Source organism: Hoplias malabaricus, chromosome Y, assembly GCF_029633855.1.
Source record: "Hoplias malabaricus isolate fHopMal1 chromosome Y, fHopMal1.hap1, whole genome shotgun sequence".
Taxonomy (NCBI): domain Eukaryota; kingdom Metazoa; phylum Chordata; class Actinopteri; order Characiformes; family Erythrinidae; genus Hoplias; species Hoplias malabaricus.
The window spans coordinates 767521-786293 of NC_089820.1; the positions used below are offsets into that span (position 1 = coordinate 767521).

The 18773-nt window shown below is 38.1% G+C and overlaps 1 protein-coding gene across 2 annotated transcripts in view; it reads right to left on the reverse strand.

The window, feature by feature from the left end:
• Positions 1-18773, reverse strand: part of LOC136679580 (diacylglycerol kinase zeta-like) — a 135602-nt gene that overhangs the window by 84956 nt on the left and 31873 nt on the right. Inside the window, exons 4-14 of one of the 2 annotated variants that reach the window (XM_066658191.1) lie at positions 16754-16849; positions 15827-15904; positions 13808-13864; positions 13264-13359; positions 8642-8710; positions 8386-8457; positions 8049-8165; positions 6289-6360; positions 6105-6200; positions 5229-5311; positions 5040-5100 (exon numbers count right to left, since the gene is read on the reverse strand). In XM_066658191.1, coding sequence (XP_066514288.1) covers positions 5040-5100; positions 5229-5311; positions 6105-6200; positions 6289-6360; positions 8049-8165; positions 8386-8457; positions 8642-8710; positions 13264-13359; positions 13808-13864; positions 15827-15904; positions 16754-16849 — 897 coding nt within the window. The remainder of the gene's footprint in view (positions 1-5039; positions 5101-5228; positions 5312-6104; positions 6201-6288; positions 6361-8048; positions 8166-8385; positions 8458-8641; positions 8711-13263; positions 13360-13807; positions 13865-15826; positions 15905-16753; positions 16850-18773) is intronic. The other variant, XM_066658192.1, reaches the window with a different exon arrangement.

The following is an 18773-nucleotide window of genomic DNA, read 5'->3' on the forward strand; positions in this document are numbered from 1 at the left end:
TTTAACCTCTCTGTGCTGGAAGCTGCTCAAGTGGTAAATAAACAGGTGAAAACCAAGGGAGGTGAAGAGAAGATAACAGTTAAACACGAGCTGCTATCTCCGGAGCACACTGATCGTCTCTCTAAAGAGTTTATCCACCCTAAAGTTATGGGGTTAGGTCCTTTTATGACACGAATGTCATGTAAGATCAAATTGTACTCTCTACATCCATAAGATGTTTCGGCTGTGTGTTTACAGATTTTGATGCCTGATGAGAAAAAATAGAGTCATACTATGAGAGACATGTAGATAAGCTTTGATCTATGAAGGCTGTCAAAGAGAGCAATATGGGCAGGTTAGTTTTTTGTAAAAGAAGCCATGGGTTTCACTGTCTGTTGGCAAAAGGTAGTGGAGTGTCATCAGAAAAAGTGTGAATGTGTGAACCACTATACGACATGTTTCGCTGAAGTTTACATGTTACAGGGTGGACATGATGAGTGTACTTCTGTTGAAGATGTACTTAACTCAAAGATTCCTGTTGCAAATGGGCTGATGGGTTATTGAAGATTTTGCCTCTGTTAAAACCCAACTGGCGTACAACAGCAGTAGGAGAGCTGTCTGCGAGTTTAGCAGCATATGAAAGGGATTCCAGTGTAAGATTACATATATCTGCTGTCTTGCATAATGTCTCCCAGCAATCTGGGAGTACATATAATAAAATGGAGCATATATGTCACTACTGTGGTAAAAGGGACACTAAAGGGAAATGCAAACTAAAGCATTTGGATTCCTGGAAAATTGCTAATTCAAACAGGGATCAGGACAGTTGAGTGGAAGAAACTTTATCACCTGAGCTGGCAGGGCAGCTTCTCAAGCTTATTCAACAAGCCACTCAAAGGCCTGCTTCTCATAACCAGAATCAGGAGCCTTTAAACTGATCATGTCCGCTGTGAGAGCTTATTTGCAACCGGTTCACATGAATGAGACAATAGACTGTATGTGAAAGCTAGTGTAAATGATCAAGAATGTGATATCACTGTAGTGATGTGTCAATCTCTTACAGTGCGTTGTCCACATGCAGTTAATTCTTTCTAATCTTCTGCTTGTGAAGTCATAATTACTGCCCAGGGAAGGGGTAACTGCTGCTCTCACAGCTCCAAATATTACCCTCCAAAAGACTCAAATCACTAATCCCTCATCTTTAACGATGACTGCATTGTCTGATAATTGTGATGAGAATTAGAATGATGGTCATGAGTGTGTATTGTAATCACACACACCACCTTCAGGCATTTCTGAATTTCCTTTAGAAAATCCTAGTACAATTTTTTTTGTGTGATGGTTCTGAATTCAGGCCCTGAATGGATGCAGACAGACTGGTCACAGGGCCATCTTCCTAACCATTTCTCAGCTCAGGCTGCTGAATTAGTGGCCCTTACTAAGGCTTGCATCTTGGCACCTGGTGTTACTGTAGGTTCTCCCATTAAGAACGCTTCCCATTAAGAATGACAGCTTGTGAGCTCCCAGCTAAGCTTGCAGTGGATAAAGTTAAAGCTCACAGGTCCCTCAACTCTATAGAAACCAAGGGTAGTATTATGGCTGATGCTGCAGCTAAAGGAGCAGCATAATTTGACAAAATTTCCACTACTGCAACAATTTGTAATCAAACTGACCAACAAAACATGCATTTGTCCCTATTACAAGCAGATGTAAATCCATCTCCTGATGCACTGCTGAAATACTGCATGGAGCTCACCGACTCTGTTAGCACTGCACAACAGCATGAAAAAAAGGGTGTTGGTTAAGTCACAACAGGAGGGACACTATTATACCAGGACAGTAGGTAATGATTATAAAATCATACAGCTGCTCCTTTAGAGGAAAGATTGAAAGGTCCGTTTCAGGTTTTGTTAATTACCGATGGTATGTCAAGGTTAAAAAACACGGGCACATGCTTCACATTGTAGAATTGTGCCACCTCCTAATTAGGGACAATGGGTGATTTAGTTGAAAGAGCTTTGGGAAGATCAGATGGTATGTACACCACAGGGGCCAAACCCAAAGTGAAGACTCCCTTTCCCCAAATATAACGACTAACATTTCCACACTTTCAGCCAATATCTTATGGCCCAGTGGTTAGGTAGGGACAGAAGAGTGGTATCATATATGATGATTTTTTTGTATGTACCACATACACACTGTCAGGATCGGGTGGACTGACAGAGGCGGACCCAAACAATAAAACAGGAGACTTATTTATTAAAGATAAAGAAACACCTAGACAGAGAGACAGATACATACAAGACCTAAACAGAGAGATCAAAACAGACTAAACCTAGACATAGAGAGCTAAACAGAGACCTAGACATGGAAAACTAAACAGAGACCTAGACTAGAGAGACAGATACAGAGGAACCTAAACTAGAGATAGAAAACTAAGCTGAGTAAAGACACAAATAGACTTGAGACAAGAGACAAACCAAACGAGCACACGAAGCACAATGAAGGAAAAGGGAAACAGACAAGACAAAGAGAAATCGCATGTAACGTGAAAGAGGTACAGACGAGACCAACAGACTAGTGAAAGTGGAACAAACAAGACATACGGACTAGAAAAAGGAATGTCCAAACAAGAAAGTCTGAGACAAAGGAACTTAAATACACACAAGGACACCTGAGACAGATAACGAGGAGGCAGGATTACAAAGGAGACACAGATGGAGACACTGACAAGGAGGTGGAGCTAAGGCAGGACTAGGGCGGAGACAGGAACAATAATAAACAGAAACATGTGCAAGAGCACATGGTGGGGAAAACACACACACATGACAGGACCAGGGAGTTACACATACAATGGCCGAAAAGATACTGCCGACTATGTTTGTGTTTTACAGCTGCCAGAAACGGGTGCAATTGTTTCTGTTGGAAGACAAAAAATCTGGAACCAAATTGGAGTACTCTCAGTTCTACTGAGCTGACAACCACCTCTACAGAGACATCATCAATTTCATCATTAAAACATCAGAGACTGAGACATCACCAACATTTTAGTGAGTCCCGCCTCTAATATAGACAACTACCTTTGACCACACTCCAGTATGGTCCAGAGGGGGGAGCGTTGTAAATAATTTTTCTTAGACTCTCTTCATCACATGAACTCTGAAAGATAATTCAGAATGCCACCACCTTGACGCATTGTATAATGTAATTATCATGGGGTGTCTTTCGTTCCACAACCATTTGGGCCAAGCTGAAGATAGACTGGTTGCCCCAACTCACCAGCGGTTATCCTTTGTAATGTTAACATCTGTATGCTGATATTGATTGGGTTAAGTGCCTTCGCAGTTAGCCATCTCTCAGTATGCAAATGTTTGGATAATACCATTTTAGGGTCTGTTAGCCTATTTGAAATGGTAACTGAAAAGCTGTGGCTAATGGTGGGAAGAACACTGTGTTTTAACTTTAAAAAGAGACCTGTGCGCACCCAATAAACTTAATTTCATCTCTACTTTTCGAGTTTCCTCTTCTATTTTCAAGAAACAAATTTCCAGCAGAAAACAACAATTTCCAGCGATGAAAGCAGGAACAAAAGAACACATTTAGAAGACAACAGGGTGTTGTGTTCAGATTTATTTTTGCCATTATCCATAATTTGCAGGACCTCAGTAATGGCAGCTGATACATTGTTCAGGCCCTAATCTGCAAATGGAATTATCCCTAATAGGGCTGTGTCATATTGTATATATTGCGATAATATCTGTATAATTCTTATGAAGATAAGAATAATCCATATTGTGGGTAGCTCTGGATAGGAGCATCTGCTAAATGTAAATATAAGTGATAAAAGCAATATTCTGACTTGTTTATGTAATGATGTCATGCAGTTACCCATAATACGGAGTACATCCATTATGTAAGTCATTTAGGCACAGCAGCAACAGAAAGTGAAGTGTTTGTTGCAAAAAGGGCAGCTACTTTGACAGTGTGGAGGTGGTTTGTTTACAAAATTTCAGAAGCACAACAAAACACTATAATATTTTAAATATGCAAAAATGCTGTAACAACAATAGAGAGATACACAGCTAATTTGTTTCACCACCTCAAACAGAAGCGCACATTTGAGTACAATGAAAAGTTTGTATTTGTTTTGTGACTTATAGTGAATCTTTACATTTACACATTTACATTTGCTGTGTGTATGCATGCACTAACTTTTCTGCATTTCAATTTTAGTGATAGACTTTGATATACCAATTTGTTAATTATTATTTATTTTATACAAAATCAGAATCTGGGTTACTGTTAAGTTTAAGTCACTGTTGTTTACAAAATTACCAACTGTTTACACTTTCTACTTTCTACTGAATGTTTGAAACTTAAAACTTATATTAAAGTAAAACTTTACATTTAAACATTTAGTTTGTTCTTGGAATTAATAAAATATTTTTCAGTTGTTTTTCATATCACCAAGTATATTGTTATTGCAAAAATACACAGAAATACTGTAATATTATTTTAGGGTCATATCATCCACCCCTAATCCCTAATGTAGTATAACTCCAAGAAAAAATATGTTTATAAATACCACTTAAGAATATGGGTGCATATTGCGATATATTTCTCCCGAACACTGTGAGGATTTTTAAACCCCTTATTTTTATTCCATATTTCTGTGCGTCTTGAGGCGGTAGTGTTGAAATCCTCCTGGGTGGATAAATGTCAGCCTGTGAAGTATCGGGGTATTCCGCAAGCTGTGCGCTCATCCTAACGTTAATGCTCTTAATTACTCAGAGACACCACACACAGCAAAACCAGGACACACGCAGACACATATACGCGTGTACCCGCTCACACACAAGTATACACACACTGCACATCCTGAATCACAGCTTCCAGACATTCCTGCGTAGTTCAGCATAACGCTACTAAATTTTGACTCTGGGAAACTTTCTAAGAGTGTGACTCAGCAAACTGCTCTGTGACATTAAGTATGTGCATTTGGAAATGAGGGCACGGATGGGCCTTTGAAACTTAATAATGATTTGTACACACAAACTTACTGTGCCATCACCACCACAGGCCAAAATCCGCAGGTTGTGAACTTTCCGGTACATCTCCAATCTAAAACAGACAGACACAGACACACACGCCGCCCCACATATATGCACACATACACAGAGCAAGGGTCCTTTCTTACATGAGTGATCTGAATTATTGATGAGAAATGAAAAACAAGGCTAAGCACTCACCCATGTTTAGGTCCTCCCTGGCTGAGGTCAAAGACTTGACGAGGATTCAAATACCACATAAATGACTGGATTATTTTTGCCCCCTGAAAGGCATATGTCAGTATTTAACTTTGAAATACATAATTCCTGTGATAAAGTGTAACAATAAAAATAATAATAACAATAAAAACAATTGTGTTACAAAAAGGCTGAAACTGATAACGATATGCATCATATCAGCCTACAGCATTGAGTGTATTCAACCAGTGCAGCTCAACAGCTTCTAGATCTGTTTCATCTATGCAAAACCCTACAAATGTGCGATATCATTTCACACAATAGGTTTATTTAATTAGGTTCATGTGTGGGAATCTTTGTTCAATGTTATGGATTGCATTAAACAATTCAATAAATGAGAAAATAGATTTTCAATTGATTTTAAATAGGTTTTTTAGATATTACAGAGTATAACTTGGTTAGCCATCAGTGGGAATAGGCATAACTGTATCTAAATTAAATATGGAATGCAGTGTTTTACCTACAGAAATCAGAATGGCAAGTTAGCCTCATTCAAATTGTGTCTGGCTGGTAGCAAAATGGAAATTCAGTTGCTAAATGAATTTTTCTCTTTTGTATGCATGTATGTATTTATTTAGTGAAAACAGCTTTAAAAGGGTGGACACTTTTCAGGTATCAGCTGTGACAGAACCACATTTAACATTATTTTCTTCAACGAACAATCCATAAAATCACATGAAACACTTTAACATACTGTAATAGGATGTATATAGTGTTGCTGGGTGCAACGTCTTCAACATTTAGTAATCTATTGTTGGATATGTGTCTTCGCTGCTAAAAATTCCTTTTACAGCCTTTAGCTGTAATTAAGTGACTGACCTGGTTTCCGCCACTCTTTGGATTAACAAACACTAGCAGTGGTTTCATCAGCTGGGAGGGAATTGGTCTCACAATAAACGGCTTCCATCGACCCTCCTATCAGGACAGTTGGAGAAGAGGGTTTAAAATCTATTCTGGTTTTACAGACCACAGAAAAAGAGCTGATAGAGGAAAGGACTCCCACCTCTACTCCCTTCTTGCTAGATTTGCGTTTGAATGAGGTCCGTTTCTTCTTTTTGCTTGATTTTAATGAAGACTGTGGGGGGAAAAAAAAAAAAAACACAAGTGCGTTAGCAGTGCATTTCTGCCCTCTGCTGGACAATTCCGCCCTTACAAGTATTTAACGTTGTGTTTGTATATTCGGGGTAGGATTAAGTAAAAAAAAAAAATTCTAAAATTTTATACTCATAAATTTATTTTTATAAATGAATTAATGAAAGATAATATTTAAAAGATTTTTCATCAATATATTACAAAATTCTTAGGCCAGCACCATTACCGTATTGTGAATTCAGCCATAGCATACTGTCACTCTCAGGGGAACGGGGAAGAAAAAACCTCTCAAAATAGGTACTTTTCAGACAAAGAAAAATATCAATTAAATGTAAGCTAATGCAAATTACTACCTTCCAAGGCACATCTGAGTCGTGTTACCACTCTGTTTATTAAATTTTCACACAAAGGGCAAATGAGTATAATGAACTACAAAACATAAAATGAAGTACATTACTATATGTGCATATGAAGTTAAATATGCACAGATTAACCCATTCCATCATTTACCTGATGTGCAAGGAGAGTGTAGCACATATGTAGTGGCCCAAATCTGATATGAAAAAGTCAGATTCAAGGCAATTTGTGCTGTTCACACAGCCACATGAATGACACATCCGTGTCACACATAAGATCAGATTTGGGCCTCTTTACCTACTGTTTGAACGTAGCCATAGTATTCCTTGCCCAGAATATGCCAAGCCAGTAAATAACAGATGTTTAAGCCATAGTACATTTGATTACATTTTTTGCTTATTTTGAGATTTTGCAACTATTATTTTCAAGCTCGCCAATTTAATTTAAAGAGAGAACAAGGGACAAATATCTTTACATAAATAAGCTGTTCAATAACCTGATGTTCTTTATCGTAGTGTGTGTACATTATTACGCTATAATTAAGTATACAGGCCTATTAATATACTGGGGTTGTAAAAAACATTTACTTGTATGACAATAAACCGTAATAAAATATGGAAGTTGTAGGCAGAGGTGATAGTTAAATATTTTCATGAGTGCATTTGCTGATGTAAGTGCATATGCAGTTTCATCTACCTGGATCAGCGTTATGCATAAAATACACCATGAATATGCATTGGGTTACAAATGCATTAAATTATGAATAAAAATGATTAAAATACAGACGATTTAGCTGCTTTATGTCGCAATAAAGGTATCATCAAACATCAGGCATTTTCAAACATCTGTCCCACATTTGTCCCTTTGTTCATTATTTCCTATTGACTGATTGTTTCAAGGGCGCAAGGTGGGAACACACCCTGGAGGGGGCACCAGTCCTTCACAGGGCAAAAGACACACACACATTCATTCACACCTATGGACACTTTTGAATCGCCAATCCACCTACCGACGTGTGTTTTTGGACTCTGGGAGGAAACCAGAGCACCCGGAGGAAACCCACACATACACGGAGAACACAACAAACTCCTCACAGGCAGTCACCTGGAGCGGGACTTGAACCCACAACCTCCAGGTCCCTGGAGCTGTGTGACTATGACACTGGAAAATATACATTAGAATTAAATATTCATTTTAACTAACCATTATAATATAGGAGGTTTGATCATAGTACTATAATGGTGTCATTGTGCGTTTTTTGTCTGGTAGCATATGTGTGTGTGTGTGTGTGTGTGTGTGTGTTCATGCATATACCTGAGGTCTGCGAACATGTATAATCCATGTAGGTGGTACTATAACTGCTGCATGAGCTCCTAATGAACAGGCCTCTTCTATCTGCTGTAGCATGAAGCATGTCACCTTATTGTGATACTACAAAAAAGAGAAAAAGAGAGATATATTTCACACCACAAACCTTCAAGACAATTAAAACATCAAATATTATGTTCTTTATAGCACTTTACAAAATGTCCCAACTTTTTAAAGAGGTTTGTAAGTGCAGCAGACCAAATGGGCAATGAGTGTAGAGACAAGGAGGTGGCTTTAATGATATGGCTGATTAGTGTACGCGCACACGCACACACAAACTTACTGCTTGTTTGCACCAAGAACAGCTAATGGCTACAATCTCTTTACTGTGGAAGGCAAACTTCTGTTGAAATCCCTGTAAACACAAAAAAATATATAAAAAACATATTTATGGCCAAACAAGCAATCATTAATAAAAGCAAAATGTAACATCTGCTCTATGTTGTATTCGTAATCGACTTCTACACCTGGCCAACTGATACCTACTATGAAGATCTGTAGACAAACACACATACTCATACACACAAACACACACATACCTTCCCACACTGTTTGCACTTTCCCTCTTGCCTTCGTCGATGGACCCAGTGATGTCGCACTATGGTGGGCTGCCATGGAAACAGAATAAATGAAATGCAACTTTATTAATTATATATTGTAGCATTGCTGTGACATAAACAGATCAGCATGAATATTCAAATTATATTATTGTTTCTATTTCTATTATTGCACTTCACAGTTCTACAAACGGACAAAGACTGAATTTCAAAGGTTGAAACTGAGAAAGTATATATAATCTTAGCACAAAAAGTAAGGAAATTTAAGTTTGGTATATTATTTCTTTATTTTAACAATGCTTGTTGGCATTAAATGTTATACGGTTGGAAAGTCACATTTGTAAATTTGAAAGTCACGGATGGTGCCACATTTGTAAAGAACACGCATTTGTGGGATGAGCAGTAGATCAATTTGAGTAGACTCATTTGATGTTTGGTGAAATGGATGATTGAAGTTTGAAGAAGAAAGACATATTGGGAATTTAACAATGCATTCATTTAACTAACAGGAGCCTCAGTTGCGTGTGGAAGAACCATTCACAGCCACAAAAGCCTGGCACCACCTCCTCCTCATGCTGGTCACCAGCCTGATCACACACTACTGTGAGATGGCATCCCATTCTTCATCCAGCATTTGTTGCAAGTCAGCCAATGTGTTTGTGTTGGTCACTCTGGCACGAACAGCATGCCCAAGCTGATCCCACAAGTGTTCAATGGGGTTGAGGAGCACTGCTGGGAGGCCATTACATATCCCCTCCACTCCCAAATTCTGGAGGTAATCTCTGATAAACCACGCTGAGCGTTATCATCATGGAGGATAGAGTTTGGTTCCAGACTGTGGAGATATGGGATTGCCACTGGTTGCACAATTTCATCTCGATATCTCTCTGCATTGAGATCGCCTCCAATGATGTCAAGCCTCGTTATTCCAGTGAGGGAGATGCCACCCCACACCATCACATTGCCTGCACTGCCAGTACAGCAATCAGCAAAGTGTTCTCCATATCTTCTCCATATTTTGACCCTACAATCCAACTGCCGTAGGCAGAATCTGGACTCGTCGCTGAACATAACGTTCCTCCACATGTTCAGCTTCCAGTGCATGTGTTGCCGACACCAGCGCAAATGGGCCTGAGAGTGGAGGGCAGTCATGGCAGGACACCTGGCAGCACGATGAGACTGGAGACTGGCTGCGTGCAGACCCCACTTGGGAGGGTTTCACTCCCACAGAGCTCAATGTAATTTAAGAGCGGGTCGGAACGCAGAATTTCAAAATGACATTACACCATCAATTCTCGCTCAAAGTGCAAATTTTTTTACACCATCTTTCCCGATCGCCAGACTTTCCTTGTCACTACGGTATGTTTCATTCATTTTTGGACCCGGGAAAGTTTTCGAGCTACGGGTGATTTTTTGGAGGGACCCCCCCCAGGTCGAAATTCATTGAATTGTGAATTGAATTCAGTCAGTTGTGCTCTGTGAGCATGCGTGTGAGAGAGAGAGAGAGGGGTGAGGGAGAGGGGGTGAGGTGTGAAGGACACAGAAATACATAGGCAATCTAACACTTTAAATGTCATTTTTAAGGGGGGCGTCTTAATTATCCAGGGTTTCTTAAGGTGGAATTTTTTAAATATACATTGTTCAAAACATTTCAACATTTTAACCTTTATTTACAGTGGTCATTTTTAAATGTGGATGTCTCAATACAACTGTGGGTTTCTTAAGGTGGAATTCAAAATGTATCGTTTTCCATTCACGGCCTACGGAGCTCCATAGAGTCCAATGTAAACTGCCTGTAAACTTGCTTAGCAGTCAACTCCTTCACCATAGCGTCGCCTAGAGACCCACGCATTTACCATATCGACGGCCTCGCTTTAAGCAGGAAAGACGCGGATCGGGGGACGGGGGTTTCAGCAGTGCAACATTTCGCGTTTCCTCCTGGAAATGCAGACCTCTAGTTTACATTATACATGTTACCGCTAGGCACAGTTGTAAGAAACCATGACATTAATTTTTACTGTTACGCAGACGACACGCAATTGTCCCGATGACAAACACAGATTAAAGAAAATAGAGGACTGTGTAAAAGACGTGAAAGGCTGGATGTTGCGTAACTTCCTCCTTCTAAACAGCAACAAAACAGAGGTCCTGCTTTTGGGTCCAAAGGTAGCAAGAAATAAATTATCAGATTTAATTTAAAATCTCGCTGACTTTCCAGTTAAACCTGGTTCAACAGCAAAAAATCTTGGTGTCATAATTGCTTTACAAACACCAAACAGTTCAAAACTAATTCCATCCCTTTACCCTTTTCCGAGTAAACGACTGCCCACCTGTCCGTCTGGACACTGATGGATGACTGCCCCTACACTGAAGTTCTCATGGACTCCTAACTATTATTACCAGTAGATTGACCAGAGAAGGACCTTGACCTTGGTTTCTCCCAAGGTTTCTTCCTCAGCTGAGGGAGTTTTTCCTTGGCACTGTCGCCCCTGGCTTTCTCACTTGTTTTTTTTTTTTTACATTTCATGTCAAATATCTGTCTTACTGGAATTCTGTGAACCTGCTTTGTGACAAGATCAGTTGTAAAAAGTGCTATACAAATAAATTTGATTTGATTCGTGGCTTTTCTCTGACATATCCCTTTATATGGAACTTGGCCTTCAATTTGTAGATGGAACTAGGGCTCACTCCAAAGAATGCCGCAACTTGTTTTTGTGGAACACCAGCTTGAAGTTGCCCTATCACACAGGCCCTATCCAGATCAGTCAAACGTAGCATGCCGATTCTTGGAGCAGACACCTACTGACCACAGTAGCAGGCATTGATTGGCAGAACTTGGGGATACCAGAAGCTCAAAACAATAGCAACAGCAAAATCAATAGCAACAGCAAAATCAGCTGTTTGGCACTGGCAGAGAAGATTTGGCTAATTTTTCATGGGCACAACCCACATACTCAGCTCTACTCTTCATCCCACAAATTTGTGTTCCTTACAAATGCGGCACCATTGAAAAAGGAAATTAACAGGCTTTCCAATGGTATGAGATTTATTGGCAAGAAGCATTGTTACAACAAAGAAATAATTTACGAAACAGAAATTTCCTTACTATTAAGGAAATTATATATATATATATATATATATATATATATGAATATATATACTTAGCACAAAAAGTAAAATTCTGTTTGGTAGATTGTTTCTACCAAAAGAAATAATATATATATATATATATATATATATATATAAACACACACACACACTGAGAGAATGGAAAGTGAATGTAGTGATCTAAAACAAAGGGTTTGTTCAAGGGGTCAACAAAATCAACAAAGTACATATCATCACTGTCCCTTTTTGTGGATTTTTACTTTACTACCTTTTGAACACAGCAGCACATTGTGTGAAAATTTCATGAAGAATGAACCAATAGAAATGCTCCAAAATTACTTGGAATATAATCTTTTTACATTCACTTCTAATGAAAGTTAAGAAGGTTTTTCCTTCTCCTGTAAAATTCTTATATTGGGAGATGCATGTTTTTCACTGGACAGTGACAATATGAGAAACACAGTATTAGTCAGAAATAACTGAAGATGGAGTGATGAAATCTGTTGGTAAAAACATCTAGGTCTTAAGTACAATGTGAAAAGAAATAATCTTGTACAATTGGGGGTATATCATCAAAGTTTGTAACAAGTCCAGAAAAGATTCAGAGTAAGCTGGCTCAGAGAAATACCATGCTATAATAGGTTTAAATGCTTTGTGTGCAACAATATGGAGTGTAAGGGTTTGTACGTATGTTGGTTGTGCTCTGATTGTGAATATGTGCACACTGTTGGAATTTCAATATACAGACACAAATTCCAGGCTATGAAAGGAAAATTCTGTTGCTGTGAGAAACTGTTTGACATTCCCATGGGAGTGTAATTTGTTTATTTTGTAAATAATATGCAGCTTCAAAAGTAAATTTTGAAAAATGAGAAAACATATTTCCTTCAGGGGTACTGAGGCTATGTTTTGTGTTTAGATTGGGCATAGCAGCAATATTTAGCTGCAATATTACTAAATAATATAGGTACTAAATATGTATAGCCATGGTACCACATGCAGATAGCTGGATATTTTTTGACACTGAGATGTTTAAAATCTCCAGTAGCCCTGCTGTGCCTGATTCACTCATATAAGTGAGACAAACACTAGCACCCAACAAACATAAGCATTGCCCTTTTTTCACCAAAAAATAGATAAATAAATGGATAGTGTCAGGGCAGACAGGGCTTTCCTGTTTTTATTTCCTTTTGTTTATTTATATAACATGCTACAAATGACCCCATCCAGTTTCACTGCACAATATCTATTTGAGGCTTTGAGCTCCTTCAGGGTCTTCTTTTGCTCCCCCCCATACATTAATTTTTAGCTTATTTCCATGCAGAAAATCAACACACTAATAATCTGATCCATATCAAAACTATGCTTATGTCTGTAAATAACATCGGAAACATCCTTCAAAGAAGGGGGTGCATGTGTGTTTGTGTATGTGAGTGCATGTGTATGTGTGTGTGAGTGCATGTATGTGGGTTTATAGGTGTTTGTGATTGCAATACCTGTGTGAGGAGTGTGTGCGCCCTGTGGTTTGCAGCAGGGCACCTGATTCGCTCCAGAGCAGCCTGACCTTTAAAGGCTCTGCGACGCCAGGCAGGCTAACCCATGCAAGGCATGATGGGAAAACAGGAGAGGAATGGCACAGAATGGAGGGACAGTTGTAAAAGAGGGAAGAAAGAAGGTAAGATGGTAGAAGGTAAACATTTTTCAGAAGCAGAGAGCCCCACTTTAACAGCAATCAGGGAGCATTGTAAACTCTTAGGCAGAGGCCTATTATTCAGTTATTAATCTCAAAAATTCAGAAAAAAAAAATAATGATTAAGTAACTTAAGCAATGTAGAGTGTAGTCAAGTGTGCTAGTACATACACACTTTAAGGTTAAAGGGCTATAGACACTACTCGCTGTCTAAATAGAGCTCTGAGCATTAGAATGGCACACAATAGGAGAGATGTAGGAACACATGCAGAAACAGTGGGAAAAGTGGGAAAAACAAAGGCTAGGAGATGAGAAAATCAAGTGACTGCTACTAAAACTCAGAAACTCACCTCCCGTATGTTCCGAGATCCTGATTCCCTGAATGATGGTTTACACCTGAAATTGATCTAAAACAGACAGGCTGCATTAATTTAAACACTGCCTTTTTCATTTTGTACTAGAATGAAAATGCTGACTTCCACCAGCAGAAAACTGACAACCACACAGACAAAACAAAAAGATCTAATATCCCAACTGTTGAATGTTCATAAAAAGTGCTTCCATAGGAAAGAAAAGAGAGAACAGCCAGTTATGAACTTTTAAGGGGGATTTCAGATTTATCAATGGTGTTGTGTTAAATGATTGAATGTAGAGTCAGATATAAAGAAAAATCAGGAGGAGTTCCATTTGTGTTCCCATTTGTTAGTAAACATAGTCCTATTTCAAATCACCATCACCCAAAACATGACAAGCAGGAGCATTGTTATTTACCATGCAAAATGCACCCATCAGTATCTTATAAACCATAATAGTATAGCATATATATATATATATATATATATATATATATATATATATATATATATATATATATATATATATATACACACACACACACAGGAGGTCCTCGGGTTATGTCAGTCCCGAGTTACGATGTTTCGTGGTTATGACACATCTCCCATTTACTGTATAAAGCCTTGTTTCGACTTAAGTGGTTGTGCGTCGTAAACGTCGTAACGCAAACTTCGTGTTTGGTGTGCGCGGCAGAAAAATACACGGTTACGCGGCTCGGGACCGAGGATGATAGGTGTAAAGATAGGATAAGTGCTTACAGTATGTCATTTACGTACAGTATGTACGTATGTTCCGACTTACACCTATATATATATATATATATATATATATATATACACCAATTACACACACACACATATATATATATATATATAGCGGTTGTGGGTTCTGAATTGGATAAGCGGTTCCAGACAATGAATGAAGGGATGAATGAATAATATGATGCATTAATTTGACCAGTTCTTCAAAACATCCTTTATATAATTATAGTGCTGGACACTGCCTGTCTGTCCTTTTCTGGTCAAATATAAGTGTCTGTATTTCTTTATTTTTTTCCCCATGTGTTGGGACAATGACCTTGTGCAGAGATCATCAAATGACATTTTCTGGGCTTCTTTATAATCACTGCATTACTTCAACTCGATTTGAGACCAAGCCTGCTAACCCTCTAATCAGCTTAATCTCTGCACTAAACCCAGTTTATTACTGTGTCTCTTCTGTCTCTTTGCAGACATCCTCAGGGCAGGCTGTCTCGTAGGGACTGTAACAGTGGCATAAATTGAATCGTATGGACCCCAGTAAAAACAAACAAAAACATTTACTGGCCTCCCTTAGAGCTGAAAACTAATTTTTCTAATCTAAAGTGTGTAATTTTCAGACCTCAAGAGCTACAAATTATACACTACATTACTCACAGCTCTCTTAAGTTTACAAAGAGGGAACAAGCCCCCCACAAACAGTGAATTAAAAATACAATACATAACATGCTTGTTTACTCCCTAACTAAGTTAAAAATTTAACATATTAACCAATTAGATCATTCGCTTGTTAAGTAATATTTTGTTAATAAGTTTGAGCCATTTTAAGAGATTTTAAACTTGAGCCATGGATGTAAAACCAAAAGTATAGTAATATAAAGATGTATGTCATATGTATGTCAGTCACATCATGGTACAGTCCCAGTGTGAGTGCCCCTTCTGCCCTGTTGTTAGTCACACCACTGAAGAGAGTGAAAGTGATCTTTTAACCCCTGGTGAGTCTGAGAATAGAAGGCTGAAGCAATCAAAAAAGAACCACAAGAACGGCATAAGAGAGTGGAGGAAGGACAAAGGTGTGGAGAGAGGGAGGGTGCTTGGTGGTCTCACTCTGAAAGATGGATCTTTGTGTGGCAGTTCATCAAGCCAATCCACCTGATGCTTCCTGTGAGATAACTGATGGCAGGTGCATTAATGGTTGATAAAGCAGCGATGGACACTTCCCCCCTGTCCAGAATAACTGCAAGACACAAAACTCACCTTCTCCAGCTGTTCAATACAAATGGTGTGGACCACAATCTTGCAAGCAGCACATTTCTTTCGGGCAACAGATTTTTGCTATCGGAAGAGAGAGAGAGAGAGAGAGAATGTCAAATATATTCAAATAGCAATTAACTGTATAAAAAGCTGATATTTTTAAATGTTTTAATTACTGAAATATTCTACATATTATGCTACATTGGGTGCAAGTTTTTTTGGTTGTGTGGCATCCTATTCCTTTTTGAGCACATCCCATCAATCCTCTTCTATAAATGTCCTTATTATTATTTTCACTCTCTCTAAGGAAAACTTCAAACAATTGTAAAGTGTCCTTGGGTGTCTCAAAAGGCGCTATATAATTTTAATTAATTAATATTTATATTATTACTCTTATTATAAAACTATAATATTAATAATTATTATAACAATGATAACACAAGGTTTACTGTCTCGACACCTACAATTTCTGCATTGGCAAACACTAAAGTCAAACCACAGATTACTACCCAGTCTATGATCGAATCTATGCATTTCCAGGCTGAACCTCCAGAGGGCAGTATGTGAGTTTTGTAGGGAAGCAGTTTTAATGGGCCATGATTAAGGATCACAGAAGCACTTTTTGACAGAAAAGTACCACAACACACACTCTTCTTTAGGTTTTTTCCTTCCTAAAGTGCTCTTTGGATGCTTTCCATATGCACTTTTCCTGCTTCTCCACTTTTCATTATTCCATAATGCTTATTTCCCCCCATCTTTCCTTCATTTTCCACCCTCCTCCCTCAACTCTTCTGTTTTCCTTAAAGCATTTTATATATATATCTGTCCTAATGTTGCTGCTGCTTTGTTTTGTGAGGAAGCCTTTATAAGAAGAATTGTGTAACTGTGTGAAACACACACATGCACAAATACACACACACACACACAAACCAGTGTCTTTGCGTAGCAGTGCTGTTCTCCAACGTAACAGAAGTCCCCAGAGACATTGGTCTCAAACCAGATGTGTTCTCCATACGCCGCTGACTCCTGCACACGAGCACATACACAAATTGTGTTGAAAATGCTTTATTATATAAAATCCTATTGAGTTCACAGCTTATCAGATATTCCCACAGACATTTTTGAAAATTAACGAAAAAGCAATGGAAAAAATTCACTGTAATAATAACACAATGAATATAATAATGTTAATCAGAAACTTACTCATCATCAGAACCATATAATTTATGAATTACCATCATGTACATTACTAATTAATTACTGCTGATTCATAGAGGAGGTCAATATTAATCAAGATGCTCTACAATCTTAAAAGGAGCCAAAAAGATCTCTGATTCCTTGAGCATTTCATTGGATGGTTCTTTAGAAATTTAAAATATGTGACTGAGTATGATTTTTTTTTTTTTTTTTTTTTTTACTTTTAAAGAACCTTTACAAAATTAAACACTGGTACAAATCCCTGTCGTATGTATATTCTAGAAAAGGTTCCTCATAATCACAAGACAGTTGGCATTATGGCTTTATGCTTTGTTGAAAGTCGGATAGTGTGGAGTGCAATATGAATAATTTGAGACCCACTGTAATAAAGACTCCTAAAAAATAGCCCTTCCTGTCACAAATTAATCACTGCCAATTAACAAAGAAAACTCTTTTTAATGAATTATGTTCTTAAATCAAATCATTATGACAGGCCTACATTCTTAAAAATAGAGGGACCCTGAGAAAACCACAGTTTTAGGGCAGAGGTTCCCATACACGGGATGTTGATCGTTTGGAACCAGGCCAAAAAAAACTTGAAAAAACACTGAAGATTATAAAAATTATCATTGTTATTATTTCACTAATATAATAAAGACAAAGAAGAATAGTGACCATACAGACAGAATTATTGCAAATAAACCATGCAGAACTATTTTGTGTAATTTATAAAATATCAGTCTACAGTGTTCTGTGTTTATGGATTAAAATGCCTGGGAACACATTAGGTTTCTTTTGTTGCATAATAGTAAACTTATATATAAAGTTATATGAAGTGTTCAGCAAATTAAAAAAATAATAAAAAAAGCAAATTCAGCAAATTAAATTCAGCAATTCATTAAATTCAGCAAATTAAAAAAATAACACCCTGGTCCTAGAGTAATCCCGTGCTGCATATTTATTGCTTCACCTTCTCCCAACACACCTGATTCAACCACTCGGTTAAAGAATGAGTCCTTTCAGAATTACAGCGGGTGTATTAAAGCAGAGAATCCACTAAAATATGCAGGGCAGGGTGCCTCCAAGTGCAGGGTTCAAAAACACAGTTATAATGAATGTACATGACTGACAGCACTCTATCAGTGGCGCAAGATATTTTGTTTATATAACCATGGCAACACACTCAGCTTTGAGACAGAGAAGTTGCAAGGTTTTTTAGCTTTTGACTTTGAATTTTGGATGTGCTTTCACAGATCTTTTGGGTTTACCTAGGTTTTGATCTCTGTAATAACCTTACAAGCCTATTTATTGACAAAAATCATGACAGCACAAGCAGGGAGAATCTGAATTATATAAACATAGATGTACAAACCTCATGATGGGGGGCTCAAAGATAATTCAAAAGTCAGCTTTACTCAGTATGAGCTTCGAAATGAGCGCTGGTTTTACTCAGTGTGACCCTCAAAATAAGAGCTGGTTTTACTCAGTATGAGTCTTGAAATCACAGCTGGTTTTACTCAGTGTGAGCCTTGAAACGAGTGCTGGCTTTTCTCTGGGCAAGTCTTGTGTTGAGGTTCAGGATTACTGCCAGCTCAAGTGTGGGATTGCTCAGACTCGAAGGACCATGATAGCCTTGTGATTGGTCAGGGTTACGTTTATGTAAGCTAAATTGCTTATTCAGCAATTAATAATATTTGTCTCCATTTCTACTACTCATGATGCATGTGAAACCATACATACTGAATCAGGCTGG